The sequence below is a fragment of the Podarcis bocagei genome (assembly GCF_964188305.1).
Source record: "Podarcis bocagei genome assembly, chromosome: 10".
NCBI lineage: Eukaryota > Metazoa > Chordata > Lepidosauria > Squamata > Lacertidae > Podarcis > Podarcis bocagei.
The window spans coordinates 32,034,778-32,051,218 of NC_138135.1; the positions used below are offsets into that span (position 1 = coordinate 32,034,778).

General features: G+C 47.8%; 1 protein-coding gene across 3 annotated transcripts in view; it reads left to right on the top strand.

Moving 5' to 3' along the window:
- Positions 1–7,685: 7,685 nt before the first annotated feature.
- Positions 7,686–16,441, top strand: part of TRIOBP (TRIO and F-actin binding protein) — a 65,717-nt gene continuing 56,961 nt past the window's right edge. Inside the window, exons 1-2 of one of the 3 annotated variants that reach the window (XM_081211090.1) lie at positions 7,686–7,723; positions 9,932–10,123. In XM_081211090.1, the coding sequence (XP_081067216.1) occupies positions 10,010–10,123 (114 nt within the window). In that variant the 5' untranslated portion in view covers positions 7,686–7,723; positions 9,932–10,009. Of the gene's footprint in view, positions 7,786–9,931; positions 10,124–16,441 lie in introns of all 3 variants that reach the window. The other 2 variants (XM_081211089.1, XM_081211091.1) reach the window with 2 other exon arrangements.

Consider the following 16,441-nt stretch of genomic DNA (forward strand, 5'->3'; position numbering starts at 1 on the left):
CGGGGAGCCCTCCGGAGGGCTCTCCCTGCTTCGGGCGAGTGTCTGCAAGCCTCGCGCACCCGGCAGGAGGTCCCGCCCGGTGCGCGAGGCTTGGGGAGGCAGCCTGTCGCCCGAAGCACGGGGAGCCCTCCGGAGGGCTCTCCCTGCTTCGGGCGAGTGTCTGCAAGCCTCGCGCACCCGGCAGGAGGTCCCACCGGGTGCGCGAGGCTTAGGGCGGCAGCGGACTGCTTGCGCGCACCTAGAAGCTTGGGGCGCGCTGAGCTCAGCACGCCCCAAGCTCCTGGTGTAGCGCAGCGATCCGCTAGCCCTGGGAGAGCCCCGCGGCTATCCCAAGGATAGCGGACTGCTTGCGCGCACGCAGAAGCTTGGGGCGCGCTGAGCTCAGCACGCCCCAAGCTCCTGGTGTAGCGCAGCAATCCGCTAGCCCTGGGAGAGCCCCGCGGCTATCCCAAGGATAGCGGACTGCTTGCGCGCACGCAGAAGCTTGGGGCGCGCTGACCTCAGCTCGTCCCAAGCTTCTGGATTAGCGCAGGGGTCCGCTAGCCCTGGGAGAGGCGCCCAGCTCTCCCACGCTAGCGGAGACCTTGCCTGCACGCAGAAGCTTGGGGCGCGCTGAGCTCCGCACGCCCCAAGCTCCTGGTGTAGCGCAGCACACCTGGGGGGGGAAATAAAAAATTTTTCCTTTATTTCCCCCCAAAAAACTAGGTGCGTCTTATGGGCCGGTGCGTCTTATGGGGCGAAAAATACGGTATGTAAGGACAGTCTTCTCCCATATGAGACTGTGAACCTTATACAGTGGTGCCTCGCAAGACGAAATTAATCCGTTCCGCGAGTCTCTTCGTCTAGTGGTTTTTTCGTCTTGCGAAGCAACCCGATTAGCGGATTAGCGCTATTAAAGGCTTAGCGGCTATTAAAGGTTTAGCGGATTAGCGGCTAAAAGGCTATTAGTGGCTTAGCGGCTTAGAAAAGGGGGGGGGGAGCGGAAAAAAATCGGAACACTCGCAAGACGTTTTCGTCTTGCAAAGCAAGCCCATAGGGAAAATCGTCTTGCGAAGCAGCTCAAAAACGGAAAACCCTTTCGTCTAGCGGGTTTTCCGTCTTGCGAGGCATTCGTCTTGCGGGGCACCACTGTATTCATCAACTGAGTCCTCCTGCCTTCTGTGGTTATAATTTACTTATTTTAAAGCACGCACCACCACCTCTTTTTGGACAAAAAAAGTCTCTGCTTTCAGATCAGTTACACAAGACAAATCCCTGTGCTTGGGCTTAAAAGGTCCAACATAAAAGGAAAAGGAGATGAGAGGGAGGAGGAAAAAAGCAAACTCAGACATCAGTTTTTAATAGGTCAGAGAGGCTTTTCAGTTGTGGAATACCTTGTGCAGGATTCTTGCCCCAAGTTTCATACCTTTTTGACATCAGTCAAGAGACCTAGCCTTCATGTTCATGCTGGATTGTCTTAATCTGTCCCATTTGGTCTTGTGCCATTTTTAATTATGAGTTGTATTGTAGAAGTAACAAACAGTGCACCAAGGAACTGGGGGAGTAATTTACTCATGTAAGCAAGATATAGTACGTAGACATTTGTAAACAGCAAGCATAAGTATCCAAAATGCCCCTCACAGGAGGCCTGTAGGAATGTCTGACTGTTAAAGCAGCTTGTTTTTCGTCTTCTTTGGTGAGATATTTGGGATTCTTGGATAAGTGTGGGGATGGGAAGAGGAGAGAACATAAGAAGAGCCTGTTGCATCAGACCAGTGGTCCATCTACTCCAGCATCCTGTTCTCACAGGGGCCAATCAGATGCCAGTGAGAAAGTTGCAAGCAGAATCCAGGCACAAGCGCCCTCACTCCTCCTGGGGTTTTCAGCAACTGGTGTTAAGAAGCATTACTGCATCCGACTGTGAAGAGGCATAGTTGTGTGTGTGTCTTGTGACTCCCGATCATATGAGGATTTTTGGTATGCAGCTCATAGGATTAAATATTTAGGCCACTCCTGGTGCATGGATAAATGCAAAAAGCACCATTTTCGTGACAATCAGAAGTATTTCTGCTTTTTAATTATAGTACATCTGCTTTCTAGGTTGCTATAGAACCCTTGCTCTGTTTATTTCTTTTAATAGGGGGGTGTAAATGATGTCTTTTATATTTTTCTTATTGGCTATTGGCTGCTGCAAAGCAGCAGTGTTTGGCTCTTGGACAGCCTCTGAAGTGTTTTCTGTACCCCAAAGTTGTTAACTAGCAAAGAGAATGGAAACAGAGTTGGAAAAAGGCCTGATGTTTTGGTGGTAAATGAAGAAATATCAATGGGTTTGCCCTACTTCTGAGTAACTCGTAATGGTCTGGTTCTGTCACATTCCACAGCTCAGTGCTCCTATTTTTTCACTGTTTTATTTAACCGTGTATAATCCTCTGAAACCGGAGGGCATTAGCTTGCCATTGCCTCTGTTGGAATCATACAAGATTGGGGTGAAAATTTCAAATGTCGATTCTTAAAAGGATTCCTGTCAAATGCCAGTGTTTGCGGGGGGAAAGCAGTCCTAGCCCTGAGTTGCAGCAGCTGGATGAAGATAAGAGAGCTATTCACTCGATTCCTCGTGCCAGCCTAATGAAGTTCTTATATAAAATATCATTTTTATTCCAAACAATAAAAACAAAACAGGGCAACAGTACAAAGCAGTATCAGGGTTACATGAGTGGTCAGAAGATGACATCACTCCTTCAAGCTAGATGACCTAGCCAAAAGCCTAGTGAATTTCGGACAATATTGTAGCTCTACTGTTCTAAATGCCCCTCATAATTATAATGGTGCAGAGAGGCGGGGGCAAAGTTAAGGGCATGTTGAGCACCCTCAGTTCAGATCCTGGTCTTCTACATGACTGGGTCCCTCCAGAGGCAGTTTTAGGGTAGCATGGCCAGTTCAGCTGCACTGGGCACTGCAGTGATGTTGTAGAAGGGGGGAGTACCAAATGTTAGCGTTTCGCAGGGCACTGCTGATATTTGAGAGCCCAAAGTCTGCTGCTCTCTTGTATGTGAAATTACACTAGCAAAATAATTCCTGAGTTGAATAGGCACCCGCTGTAGTTGATGGGGAGCTGAAGATGTCAGTCTTATTCCCACCTCACTGGAGAATCGGATTCTAGCTAATCCAGAGCTCATTGCAGTTCTCCACCAGAAGTTAAATAGTGGAAGGAGGTTATGGAAAAAGATGTGTCTCCTGCACTCCCTCTTCTGAAGCCCCCAAGGAGTGAGATGAGTATACAGGCAGCCAAACTGCCATGAACATAGCATGCCCTACAGACATCTAGTTGGCCACTGTCCAGAACAGGATGCTGGACTAGATCAGGGGTCAGCAACCTTTTTCAGATGTGGGCCGGTCCACTGTCCCTCAGACCTTGTGGGGGGCTGTGCTATATTTGGGGGGAGGGAATGAACGAATTCCTATGCCCCACAAATAACCCAGAGTTGCATTTTAAAGAAAAGGACACATTCTACTCATGTAAAAACACGCTGATTCCCGGACCCTCTGTGGGCCAGATTCAGAAGGCGATTGGGCCGCATTCGGCCCCTGGGCCTTAGGTTGCCTACCCCTGGACTAGATGGATCATGGGCCTGATCCTGCAAAGAAGGCTTATACTCTGGCCTCCTAAACCACACCCTAACCACAGCTGCTGGCAGTGGAGTATCAGGGATTGCTTACTCATGAGTAGACCCCTTACTCTCTACTAGACCAATATCTCTGGGTCCAAAGATGCATACTGTGTTTTCACTCTTCGTATTGGACCTGAAGCCTTTGGCACCGGTGGTCTCAGGGACAGGAGGGGGGTGCGCTTCTTCCTCTGGTAGTCCCAGGGTTGTACTTCCCCCACCCTGCCCCTCTGTCTGTGCCGCAGTGTGTCCAAGTGATGCTGCAGGAGTGCAGGACCCCAGCTAGCAACGTCACCGTTGCCTCTTGTGTAGCAGTTGCCAACTTAGCCACACCATAGGATTGAAAGGCCTGTCTGCAGTTGGCTGCCTCCATCTGGGAATCGCCCACAATTAGAAATGTGCTTGAATGTGCAATGAATTAGCCTTCCTCTTGATGGGCGGAAGAGCAGCTTTCAGTGGCTGGGTGGTCTAATGAAGAGATGCGCAGGCTTTGCTCTAGTGAGTTTCCCCATGTGGAGAGCGAGAACAACATGGCCAAGAGTATTGAAGCCAAAGCTTCCATGAGGCTATCGTCCCACCTTGGGGGGCAGGTAGACTGAGCAAGAGAGAAAGGAGGCTCCAGACATGCTTGCAGGGACCCCAGATTTTATGAAAATTGAAAAGGTCTAATTTCAGTGGATGCAGCCCATGCAAGTATTCATGAAAGCTTGTCCCTTTGGGTATTGCTACAATGGTCTCCCTCGGAAGGTGGCAAATTCTCCTTCCTTGGAGGTTTTTAAGCAGAAGTTGGATGGCCATCTGTCATGGATGCTTTAGATGAGATTCCTGCATTGCAGGGAGTTGGCCTAGAAGACCCTTGTGGTCCCTTCCAACTCTACAATTCTATGATTCTATACAACTCCCATTCTCCCTGATCATTGATTGCCCATGCTGAGTGGGGATATGATGGGACTTGGAGTCCCATAACACCTGAAGGGTGACTACAGGTTCTCCATCCTGGGAAGGGGATGCCAGGACCTCATATTCCAACTCTATGCAGATAGTCCACACCCGGACTAGCCAACAGGGTGCTCACCAGAGGTCGTTGGACCATAACTCCTATCATCCCTGATCATGCTTGAAGTTCAACACCATCTCACTGGCACCAAACATATTATCTATGTAATATAATTGTGGAGATTTTTTTTCAATAAGAAGATTGCATTCCTTTCTGGGCAACCTCCAGGAAGCCACGTGCCAGTGGTGGGTGAGGCCAGAGGCAGAAACGGGTCAAGCAATGAAAGCTATTGTTGTTATCATTACTTCTGTACAGTAGGCTATATTCTGTGCACACTCACACACCCTTCTCTATCCTCCGTCCAGACAAGCAAGAGGGGTTTATCAGAGTTGAAGGTCACATTCCAATCAGGCCAAAAAAAACAACAACACTTGGGGATATGTGAAAGCAGATGTGGTTTTGGAAGAGTTGCAAGGGCCAGACAGAGAGGACCAGAGGGCAGGATTTGGCCCCCAGGACTGAGGGTACCCACACTCACATCTTCTGCCTGTGACCAAGATCTCAGAAACTGCTTCTAGCATGTGGTGCCCAATGCTGCAGCTTGAAAGCTAGTGAGAAATACCTCTGAGCATCCTTAGAGGGTAGCTTGGAGAGAGCAGGAATGTGGGGCTGCGGCTGGAAGTGCTGGCCTCCCTTTGCAAATGTGACTTTGTTTAGTCTCTCACACAGGTGCAGGCCCCAGTTTGTTCCACTCATCTGCTCTGATTGGGCTAGTAATTTGCTATTTTGAAAGGCTAATCTGGGTCTTCTGTTGACCCCTTTCCCCCCTCGAAGGGTGTGTTTAGAAATGACAGGTGCACCATTTCCACAAGTGAAGCTGGGATTAGACTGCACTAGGCCAAAACAACAACTGGGTGCAACAAGGAGAAATGGAAATGAATGGAACAAAGGGAGACAGATGTAGTTTGAGTTGGTTTGCACCCAGCCTTTTACTGCATAGGTGTGTGGCACAGGTAATGGAAGTTTTTGCAGGTCTGGACAGGAACAGGTTAGCCTCTGAGCCTGGCTGTGCATAGAACTTCAATGGGTCTGTTCTGAGCATGACTATCCTTGGATATAACCTTATAGTCTCAGTTCTATGCTGTAGAGCTTACTTGGTCTGTACATAAGGACAGCGGCTTTGAAACTCTACCTTCTGGGGATTCATTTCCAGATTGGACTGTCTGCTGCAAAACCAAAGCTACACCAAATTCTGATGTGTGTTCTTGTGTGCATACTCAGTTTGCATGGTGCATGATAAGCTGGGTCTCTTGGGCCTTATTGTCACCCGTCTTGAACTCAGAGGCAGTGGCGTAGCGTGGGGGGTGCAGGGGGGGGCCGGCCGCACCGGGCGCAACATCTGGGGGTTAGGGTTAGGGGGCGCAAATCCACGGGTTAGGGGGCGCAAATTACTTGCCTTGCCCCGGGTGCTGACAACCCACGCTACGCCACTGCTCAGAGGGCACCTTGGACCACAGCCACCCTTGCTGCTGCACCTTTGAAGGGAACATCAGCTGCAGTTGGCCAGCAGCCATTAAGGAAATCTAGTCCTCCATTCTGATTATCATCTTCTTAATAAATCCCCAATAAGCTTCTTCAGGATACAGAGTTTTACAAACCCTAGTCCAGAGTCAAAACTACACCAATGCACAGGTAACTCATAGAGGCAGGGGAAGTTCACATGCTTTGCATATGAATGTTCTCAGTTGGTAGATCCAGCATTTTCAGATAAGGCCGGTAAATAATATTATCTGAACCCCTGTACCTGCTGTCAGTCAGGCTAGAACTGGGATGGGAAACCTCTGGCCCTCCAGATACAGTTGGACTCCAAATCCCATCAGCTCCAGCCAGCATGGTCAATCGTCTGGGATGAAGAGAGTTGTAATCTGGCAACATCAGGAGGACCCCAAGTCCCCGAGGCAATACTTGAGCTTAGGTGAACCAGTGGTTTGACCACCAGGCATAACACTACTTCCTGTGTTCCAATCATAGTGCACTCAACAACAGCAAACACAATCCAGAGCCTTGTGGCATTTTTAGGACTGCTGTTTTATAATAAGCTCCCCAGACGGTAATATGTAAAATGACTGAGGACAGCATTCTTGCAATGATGATGATCATGATGGTGATGATCATGAACTAGATGCCTGAGCAAGATGGAAGGAGGCGATCAGGGGAGACGAATAATCATGGCTGGCCCTTCCATTATTAAACAGTGAGGCGGTTGCCTAAGGCAGCTGATTTTGAGTGTCAGGGAAAGGTCAGCAAATGGTTTAGCTATTTAATTTGACGTTTGTTTTTACTGCCAGGTAAGCGAAGAGGTGTTTATGGGATTTTTGTTTTTCTGCTTAAGGTGCCAAAATAAATTAACTGCCCCAAGGTACTAAGATGCACCTTGTTGGGGGGCGGAGCGGGGCTGGAGAGGCGGCGTCATTTGCTGCTGCTCCCTGAACAATCTGCAAAACACATTGCGCCGACCCTTTGAAGAGTGCTAAGCCGAGAGAGCGAGGCAGAGGCTTCCGTGACGGCGAAAGCAGAGGCAGAGAACTCCGCAGGGACTCAAAAACACATGTGGCTGCGTTTGCGTAGATTCCACGTTTCTTTTCCCATTACTTAAAATACTCGGAGCATCAGCGAGACGCTGGTTTGGCACGAAGGCCAAGCGAGCTCACGCTGCAAAGGGAGGGAAGGAGGGAGGAAGAAATCGATCACATCCCCAGCGCCGCTGCAACGTGGCTCGCAAAACATGAAGAGGCGCCGAGCTAATTATGTATAAAACAACGCAACAAAACAAAAGTTTCGACTCCGAAAGTTCCAAGCACTGATCAGCATTCCGGCGGTTTTGATTCGCTACCGAATTAGCCCACCCCCCTCTCCCAAACAGCCACTTAAAACGTAGTATTCAAATGAAGGTGATTCGTTCAGCCAATGGGAAAGGGGCCGGTGCTTGTATTCTCGGTCCACCTCCCCGTTTGTATTCATTGTTAAAAAAAAGAGAGAGAGCGAGAGAAGACAGCGGCGGAAGGGCTCCAGCTGTAGTCGCGTGTGTATATATATCTAGGATTGCATTTTGAAGGGTGCGCGCGTTTCTGCTGTTTTCTGTCGGTATGTTTTATTGATAAGTTGCGAGCATGTTGATAAACTTAATTGGGGGAAGCAACACGGAAGTATTTTAGTAGTATCTTCCGAATTTTGATAAACACGCCTGAAACTACCTAACGCGCCCCCGCCCCACTCTCGTTTAAAGGCAGAAAGTGGATTGTCAGGTGTTTGTGGCTTCCCCGGGTGATATGATAAACCTGGTTTTATTGCTGCAGAGGGGTTGCAAATGGGGGCCAAAAAAAGAAATTTGAAGTCCTGCAAGGCTGAGAAGTGAAGAAGCTTTGGAGAGCATGTGTTAATTGTGAGAGTTTGTCTTCTGCAGTAGGCAGTGGCGTAGCGTGGGGGGTGCAGGGGGGGCGGCCGCACCAGGCGCAACATCTGGGGGTTAGGGTTAGGGGGCGCAAATCCACGGGTTAGGGGGTGCAAATTACTTGCCTTGCCCCGGGTGCTGACAAGCCACGCTACGCCACTGGCAGTAGGATAAATTCATTTTAACTGGCTTTAACCAAAAATATTATGGTAGTTCTGATTAATACTAAAATGGTCTTTTGATTGTTTAGCCAGACTAGATATGGTGCTTTGTGAGGTGTGCACGTGATAATTGTATGGTGGTTTGGTCTGTTCTTCACAGCCTTTTGCTTCCCACAGTGGTGTTTGATATGGATGGATTATTTCTTAAAAGAAGAGCACAGCAACCTCTTTCAAAGAAATAAAATTACTGTGGTGGCTCATAAAATCCAGCACACAGAAATAGTATGTGTTGAAACTCTGAAGAAATATCCTGTTGGTGGTGGGAAACAAATTAGGCCTACATTTATTTTAAAGTTGCGAAATTGCAAAGGCAATTTTGTTTCATGCTTGGTTCAAGTAACCTCATTTTATTCATCTTTCCTTATGTCCTCATGAGCACGAATAGATTAAAAGCAAGGGTAGGTGCCAATGGTTATTAATCCAGACATAATGCTTATGGAAACACCCATTGATTGATGCCTCACTGTTAAAATTAATCTGGTGACCAAGCATGTGTTTCTGTTTCTCCTCTTCTCCCTCCCCCAAGTTGTCCCTTCGGCATGAACTTGGCCCTTTCCATTTCCAGTGTCTGTCAAATTAAAGTTGCTTACCTAACCCACCTGGTGAAGGGGTGAATGTGATAATCTTACTGCATGCTAAATGCTATTCTTTCTCATGCTAATGTTCAGACTATGAGTACCCTTGCTAATATAGCTAAAATGTCACCGCCCCAACATAAGAGAGCAGTAGCTGCTGGCTCAGAAAAACCATGAAGCTTGTAAAAGTACCAAAAAAATTGAACCCCCCCCCCCAAGAAAAAGCCCAATGAGAATTCAGCAAGCTCAATGGCCCTAGAATGCTGATGTAACTGTTTGCTAGATGTGTGTGTAAAATCGAAAAGTAGGGTGGGGAGAGGAATGGAACAAGGCAGACATAACTGAAGTTGTGCTCTCCAGATGTTGTGGAGTTCGACATCTCTTGGTCAATATGGCCAGTTAGATCTGATGGGAGTTGTAGCTCAACAACCTCTGTAGAGGGTATTGGCTTCCTCTGGAATAGAGTATGCTGAGCAAGAGCACTCCACAGATTTATTACATGTCTGACTTGTCCTGTATAATTTTAAAATGAGGCTTCCAGAATTGTAGAGCTGGAAGGGACCCTGATGATCATCTAGTCCAACCCCCTGCAGTGCAGGAATATGCAGCTGTCCCATATGGGGATCGAACCTGCAACCTTGGCGTTGTCAGCACCTCACTATAACCAGCTGAGCTACATGACCCAATAGTCTTATCCTCACGACAGTCCTGTGAAGTAGGTGAGGCTGAATGATAATGCTTGTCTGAGTGAGCTTCATGTTTTGAGCAGGGATCTGAGCTGCTGTCTCCCCACTTCTTATCGCTAACTATTACACCACACTGCCCCACATATGGGACGGGTCTGTTTTTGGCCTGCAGACTTTGATGCTCTTTGAAGATTCCTCCTTCTCCTCTGATGTTCTTGGAGCACGAGACACTTCCTGCTGCTTGGTGCCAATGAGCACCAGGCTCTACAGAACATTTTCTCTTTGATAAGGCTGGAGAAAACTGGGGGGGGTGTACTGATGTATTGTGTCTTATGTCTTATGATCCTTTCGTTGCAGCTGTTTCCCCACCCCTACCCTGAAGCTAATTCCCTAAAACTGCATGCCTGGGGGAATCTTCCCTTCCCTGCATGGACCATGTCAGAAATGTCAGAGAGCACTCTGTGTGAGAAATTCGAGGCCAATGTATTTGCCAAGACCCGGTGCCAGAACTGCTTTCGAACTGTCACTGCTCACAAGCGTGGTAACCAGGTGAGCTTATATTTGACCTTGGTTATTGTGGGCAGAGGGGGAGAGTATCCTCTATTGCATGTTTTTTTGGGGGGGCAGCTGTTCCCAAGGAAATGTAGGAAGCAGAACATTCCATGGCGAAGTAATGTTAAGAGGCAATATTCCTAAACGAGCAGTTGTATAAGGCTTTCCAAGATTTATGATCTGCATAAGATGCACTGCTCTGTTGATAAAAAAAATCATGGGATCTCTTCCAACTCTACAATTCTAAGGGTGATCTCGCCCAGCCCCCTGCAATGCAGAAATCCTATCCACAACCATCCCTGGGTGGCCTCAAACCACCAACTTTTTTTTGGTTAACAGCCAGGTGCACTGAGCCATTGACTTGTTGGGCATCATAGGAAGCTGCCTTATACTGCATCAAAGCAGTAGCCCACCCCAAAAGCCCTACCTGGAGATGCCAGGAATTGAACCTGGGACCTTGTACATGTAAAGCAGACGCTCTGCCCTTGAGAGTAGGCCTTCTCCTACCATGAACAGGGCCTTTTTGGTTGTGGCTCCACCCGTTTAGAATATCTTTCCTTGGGAAATAGGAATGGGACCCATAACTGCTGTCTTGAAGAAAACGTCAGAGACATTTTCATTCCAGTCTGTGTTCAGTTAGTTTCAATGTGCTGTGCTTTGAAATGTTTCTTGCTGCTGTTTCTAACTTAGTAGGCTATTTGGCGCACGTAATTGTGGTGGTTATGCTGCATGCCTTAATCTTTTCTCTTTCCCTTTTTTTTTTTTTTTTTGGTAAAATTGCCCAGTGAGGACAATGAGGCCTGAAAAGCAGTCGATAGATCTCTTTAATAAATAACTTTAAACCTTCCCCAAAGTTGGCAATTTGACAGGTGACAGAGCATGACAATTGCCAGAGCAGCATGGCATGTGCATTATAGGGAGGGGTAAGTTTTTTTTTAAAGGCTGGGAAAATAAGAAAATGGTGTGGCGTGAGTTATAGGCAGAGCTGAGTGAATGGGACTGAAGCATAACTGTGAAATGATTCGGTAGCCAAGGACTGAGGCATGTGCAGGATCACGAGAGAGGCTGGTGCCTTTAAATTTGCAGCAACACACAGAGATCACTGAGTGTGACCATCGCCACAGCTTGGGTGTTCATAATATTTTCCTTAGATGTTAGCTCTTTCATGACGATTGCCCATGTGGTTTAGTGGTTTAATGTTTTGACTGTGATCTGGAGAACTGGGTTAATATCTCAGTCACGGACTCACAGGTTGTCTTGGAGTAAACTGCTGCCTTCCAGCCTCTGCTTGCCATCCTCTCTTCCAATTCCGGTCCTTTCATCATGGTCTTTTATACTGGGTTGTTCTAAGGCAGGGGTCAGCAACCTTTTCCAGCCATGGGCTGGTCCACCGTCCCTCAGACCATGTGGTGGGCTGGACTATATTTTGGGGAATAAAATATGAACAAATTCCTATGCCCCACAGATAACCCAGAGATGCATTTTAAATAAAAGGACACATTCTACTCATGTTAAAACACACTGAGTCCCGAACCGTACGCGGGCCAGATTTAGAAGGCGATTGGGCCGCATTCGGCCCACGGGCCTTAGGTTGCCTACCCCTGTTCTAAGGGCAGCCTGGGGATGGAACTCTGCCTCCTCAATGGATCAGCCCCCCCCTTCATTGTTTGGAATTGCTGCCTATGCTCACGCTTGGTCTCTCTTCCCAGATTCATCACATCAGTTTCTCTCAACATAGAAAGCCAGCTCATGCAGAGTTGAGACGGGTTGCTCCATCTAGCTGAGGACTGTCTGCCCTTTCTGGCAGCAGCTCTTCAGACAGGGGCCTTGGAGAGGCCAGGGATTGAACCTGCAACCTTCTACAGGCAAATCAGACGCTCTGCCACTGAGCTATAGCCCTTCCCACATCCTCATTGTAATTCCTTTGGCTTGAATGTATCTGCAGGCTGTAATCAAGGCTGGACCCAGAAAGTGAGGAGCACCAAACTTCCAACATTGGGGTTCTTATACCTTTAAGAGCTGGGTAGAAGAGGGAATGTTGGTAAATTCCACTTTTTCTTCCCCTTGCCCTGTTGCGATGTGACGAGCTCCACCTGCTGAAATGTCCTTTTTCTTCCCCTTGCCCTGTTGCGATGTGACGACTGAGCAGCCCTGCCACAGAGCAGGAAATGGATCTGGCCTTTGCCCAGCTCATCCATTTTCATATCTTAGAGCAACTTTTGGGGGGAGGGGGGCAGTGTCGGGAACTGGCTCTGTAATCCGAGCAGCTATTGGAGGGAAGCAGGGGCTTCCCCTGCTGACAAGCAGCAAGAAAGGAAAGGCATCTGAGTGCTGTTTGTGAATGTGGACTTTGAATGAGACCACAGAGGCTGCTAGATTATGTGTTAATGAGATACTAAGGGTTCCGACAAGAGGTGTAAAAGGCTGCAAATGAAGTCTCAATGGCTGCTGGGCAGTGTAGTTAGTGGTCTCCTTGTTTTAATGGAGATGGGCTCTGTATTTTTAACAACTGTGGGGCAGGGAGTAGTTCAGCATGAAAAACTTCCCCAGTATTGTTTGATAAACACACTTATCAATGGGCTTGGTGCTTTAAGAGGCTGTTCTTCAAGGAGCTTGCAATCCTGAAATGCTGCGGTCAGGATTGCTCGTCTGATTTACCTTTAATTTGAGTCAGACTATTGTTCCCTTCAGCTCAGTATTATCTATTTACTGACTGGCAGCCCTTTCCCAGCTGCACCTGAAGATGCCAGCGGTTGAATCTGGTCATGTTTTCCCATGGGCACAAAAAATGCAATGCTCATTGGCCGAAGAAACTACAGATCATGCATCTCCTGCCTACATTTGACCTTGCCTAGTAGATAGGCATTCCAGCATTTAAAAACAAATAAATTCAGGAACTGATCTCTTGCAACGAATAAAGGAGTATGGATGCCACAGCATTAACACTCACCAATTGTTTAATTGGAGTAGAGGAGAAGCTGCTACAAATTTAGGGGTCACCTGCAGTGCTTTAAATGATTGACTTTCCTAAGTTTCTCAGGACTAACACAGGCTCTTCTGTGCTAAATAAAACAGTTTAATTGCCGCACTAGGAGTCCACACCTAGGAAAAGTGGATCAGCTGTGATATTTCTAACAGTGGAGTGTCAAGCCCCCACTTTTTAATCTTCCTTGCAGTTTTAAGAGGAAGCCTGAACTGGTCGTGGTCAAAGTTACACCCCTCTCCTCCGCTCAGGAAAGTACCGAAGCGACTTCTACACTATAAACATTGATCTGGCTTGAAACCTGCGTTCCTGTCTTGGTTTCAGCAAGAAATTCATACAGGCCATTCTAAAAGCTCCCGAATCTCCCCGCAGAACGACATTTCACAGGTGTGGATAACGGGGAGAGAGAGGCACCTTAATTCCTCCACTCCACATTAGAAATAACTGCAACCTGTGAATCTCGCTTCACTTTGGCAAGTCATGCTTTTGCTTCTACTGCCCAGAGTTTATAAGTTCCTTCCAGGATCGGGGTGGGGAGCCTGTGGTTCTGCAGATGTTTCTGAACTCCAGCTCCCACCAGCCCTAGACACCATGGTCAGGGGTTAGGAATGACAGGGCGGTAATCCAGCAGGATGTGCAGCTCTGCACCTTCCCTGTCCCTGCTCTGGGATAGAGATGCCAACCTGACAAGGGACTGTTTAGCAAGTGTTGGTCTTTAACTGCAGCCCTGGATTAAAAGGCCAGGCAGCCTGAGTCACCTGTCAGCTCCTGGCCCATTCGCTGGCTGGCCAGGTGTAAACTCCATCCCTCCCTATGGGGTGCCAGCTGGTGTCCTGTTAACAAAGGGTTTCGTGTTGTTCATTGTTTGCTGTGCTGGATCAGCCTGGGGTTATGAAATAGTAATGAGGTTCCCTCTCTCCCCAGTCCTGGCCCTCTAGAATTTCCTCCTGGCTCGCCTGCGATCTGCTCAGAGCCATCCCTGCTCAACCCCCCCCCCCACTTGATCAGGACAATGGAGGGGAAGTGGTGCTGACAACCAGCCTGCTAGGGACCCTCCCTTTTGGAGATCATAACCTGCTAAGGTAACTGGGCTGGGGTGAAGGCGGGGGTGGGTGGGATGACTCTCCAGCTGGCTAGGGCAGCGAGGAAGCTCTTAAAGGGACAGGCGCGCTTGAAATGGAACTCTGGATCTGAGCAGGGAAGGACATGCTGTTTGTCTTTGCTTCTGGAGCCTTGTGAAATCCCCTCTCCCAAGCACTGGAGGTCAAGCAATAAGGAGTGCTTCCTATGTTGCTGAGCACGCCTGTGCTTCCGGGGTGCTTCCCTGCCTTGCTTGTGGGGCTGAGTAGGAGGGATGGAGTGGAGACTTCCTGAACCATAGGATTGGGTGATGATCTAGCTCAACCTCCTGCACAAGGCAGGAAGATTTTCTATATCTCTGCCCGATTAGCCTGTGACATCTAGGTGACCCGGTGCCATGCCTGAAGAAACAAGGAAGTCTCCTCGGCTTTAGAGATGCTGCAGGCACCTTTTTAGAGCAGGGCTCCATGAGAGGATGGTTTTCAAGAGAGGAGCGCTCTGTTTACGTTTGTGACAGCGCAAGGCAAGCGTTGCCCATCCAGTCTACACCTTCCAGTTAATGTAGTGCAGGAGACAGCGTGCCCTTTGCCGGCTATTGATTGCCACGGTTGATCAATTGGCAGAACGGCGTTTGGCATATGCTATTTATATTTTTGGTTTGCAAGCTTTTTGGTTCAGACCCTGGTTGAGCCTTAACACAAAGAATACTTCGTCTTAACAAATGACTCTCAGATTTTCAGTCGCTAAGCATGCTAGAGTCTGAGAATGTTTTCTCTCTCTTTAGGAACCCGTAACTTGCTCTTTAAGCCACTGTCCTCAGAGCGAATTATAGCTGCAAGCCAAAAGCCTGGATCTCATAAGTGGCCTTAAGCAAGTTCACAAAAGCAAAGTTTGCCCATCCCTCCCTTCCCTGAAAGCATCTGTGACCCCCTCAAAAAAAGGCTCTCTGGGGGATCAGGACCCCCTCCAGAACAATGGGGCATGGGGAGCTGTACTGGAAGGAAGTGATGGAGTTTTCCTTCCTTAAATTAAAGTTAATTTAAGATCCAAGACTAATCTGGGTTGATTCTCTCTCTCTCCCACCCCCCACCCGCAAGGTGTTGCTAGGCACTTGAAGGACTCAGAGCAAAGGCCTGTGGTCCAAATTTACAAAAAAAAAAATTGCCAGTGCTAATTTAGATGTATAGATTGCTGTGGAAAATTTGGGTGGCTGGGCTGGGTTCTCACCAGATGTGCTTTGCAGAGAACCCAGATACTGTTAAAAGTTTAAAAAGAGGGGGGAATTAACTTTTTATTGTCATTTTATAGTTGTCTTACATAACCACAGTCGGCAAAACCAAAAAGCTGCAACTATTCGCTCTGGAGAAACCGTCACTGTTGTGATAAAAACAATTCCCACACAATAATAGCAGACATTTCTATAAATAGGAATATATATGTTTGCGTGTGTCTGTATATCTATGTGAAATTTGGTTGTCATAAAATCCATATGTTGGTTTAAACCCTAGGGACCGGTCTTCCACTTTCTGGTGTTCCTGTAAAGACAATAAAGTTCCTGCAGTCTCCGGCAAAAGTGGCCCTAAAGTTATATTCCTCTTGCCAGTCGTAACTTGTGTGTTAGCTTTTCAGTGTTAGGAGTTCCAGGTTCTGCTGTGAAAGAGGCAGGATGTGCTTCCCCACCCCATCAGTGCTTTTCTGCAGCTGCTCCCTGCTCCCCATATATCATTGGTCAGGAAGTTCTTCCTGATTTTCTCAAGAAAACCTTGTGGTGCCGGGTACAGGAGTCTGCTGGAGTTTGGAGGAGACAGACCCTTCCTTCTGTGAACTCCCTTGTGCTCACTTAGGACCCAAGCCAATGATTACAAAATACAATAATAAATTTTTGCAACAATGTGAAGCAAAATAGCCTTTTCAGCCAGGGATTTTTTTTTATTTTTTTTTGCGGAGGGGGGAGCCTTTTGTTTTTTAGTCCAGAGTTTGTGGACAAAAGTCTGGGGGCTATGTGAGGGGGGGGCAGAGATAAATGTGGGCGTAGCAATGAATGTTGAATGAGAGTTGTACCTTTGTGTGGCTGGGATGTACAAAAGACAGAGGGAGATATTTGGTTCTTGGTCATGTGGTTCCTCAACCCTCTTTTCAAACAGGGCCGGATTTAGGTTTGATGAGGCCCTAAGCTACTGAAGGTAATGGGGCCCTTTATATGTCCAGCTGTCCTTTGTCAAAAACAAATTGTCGCTGTTTTTTGTGTCGAA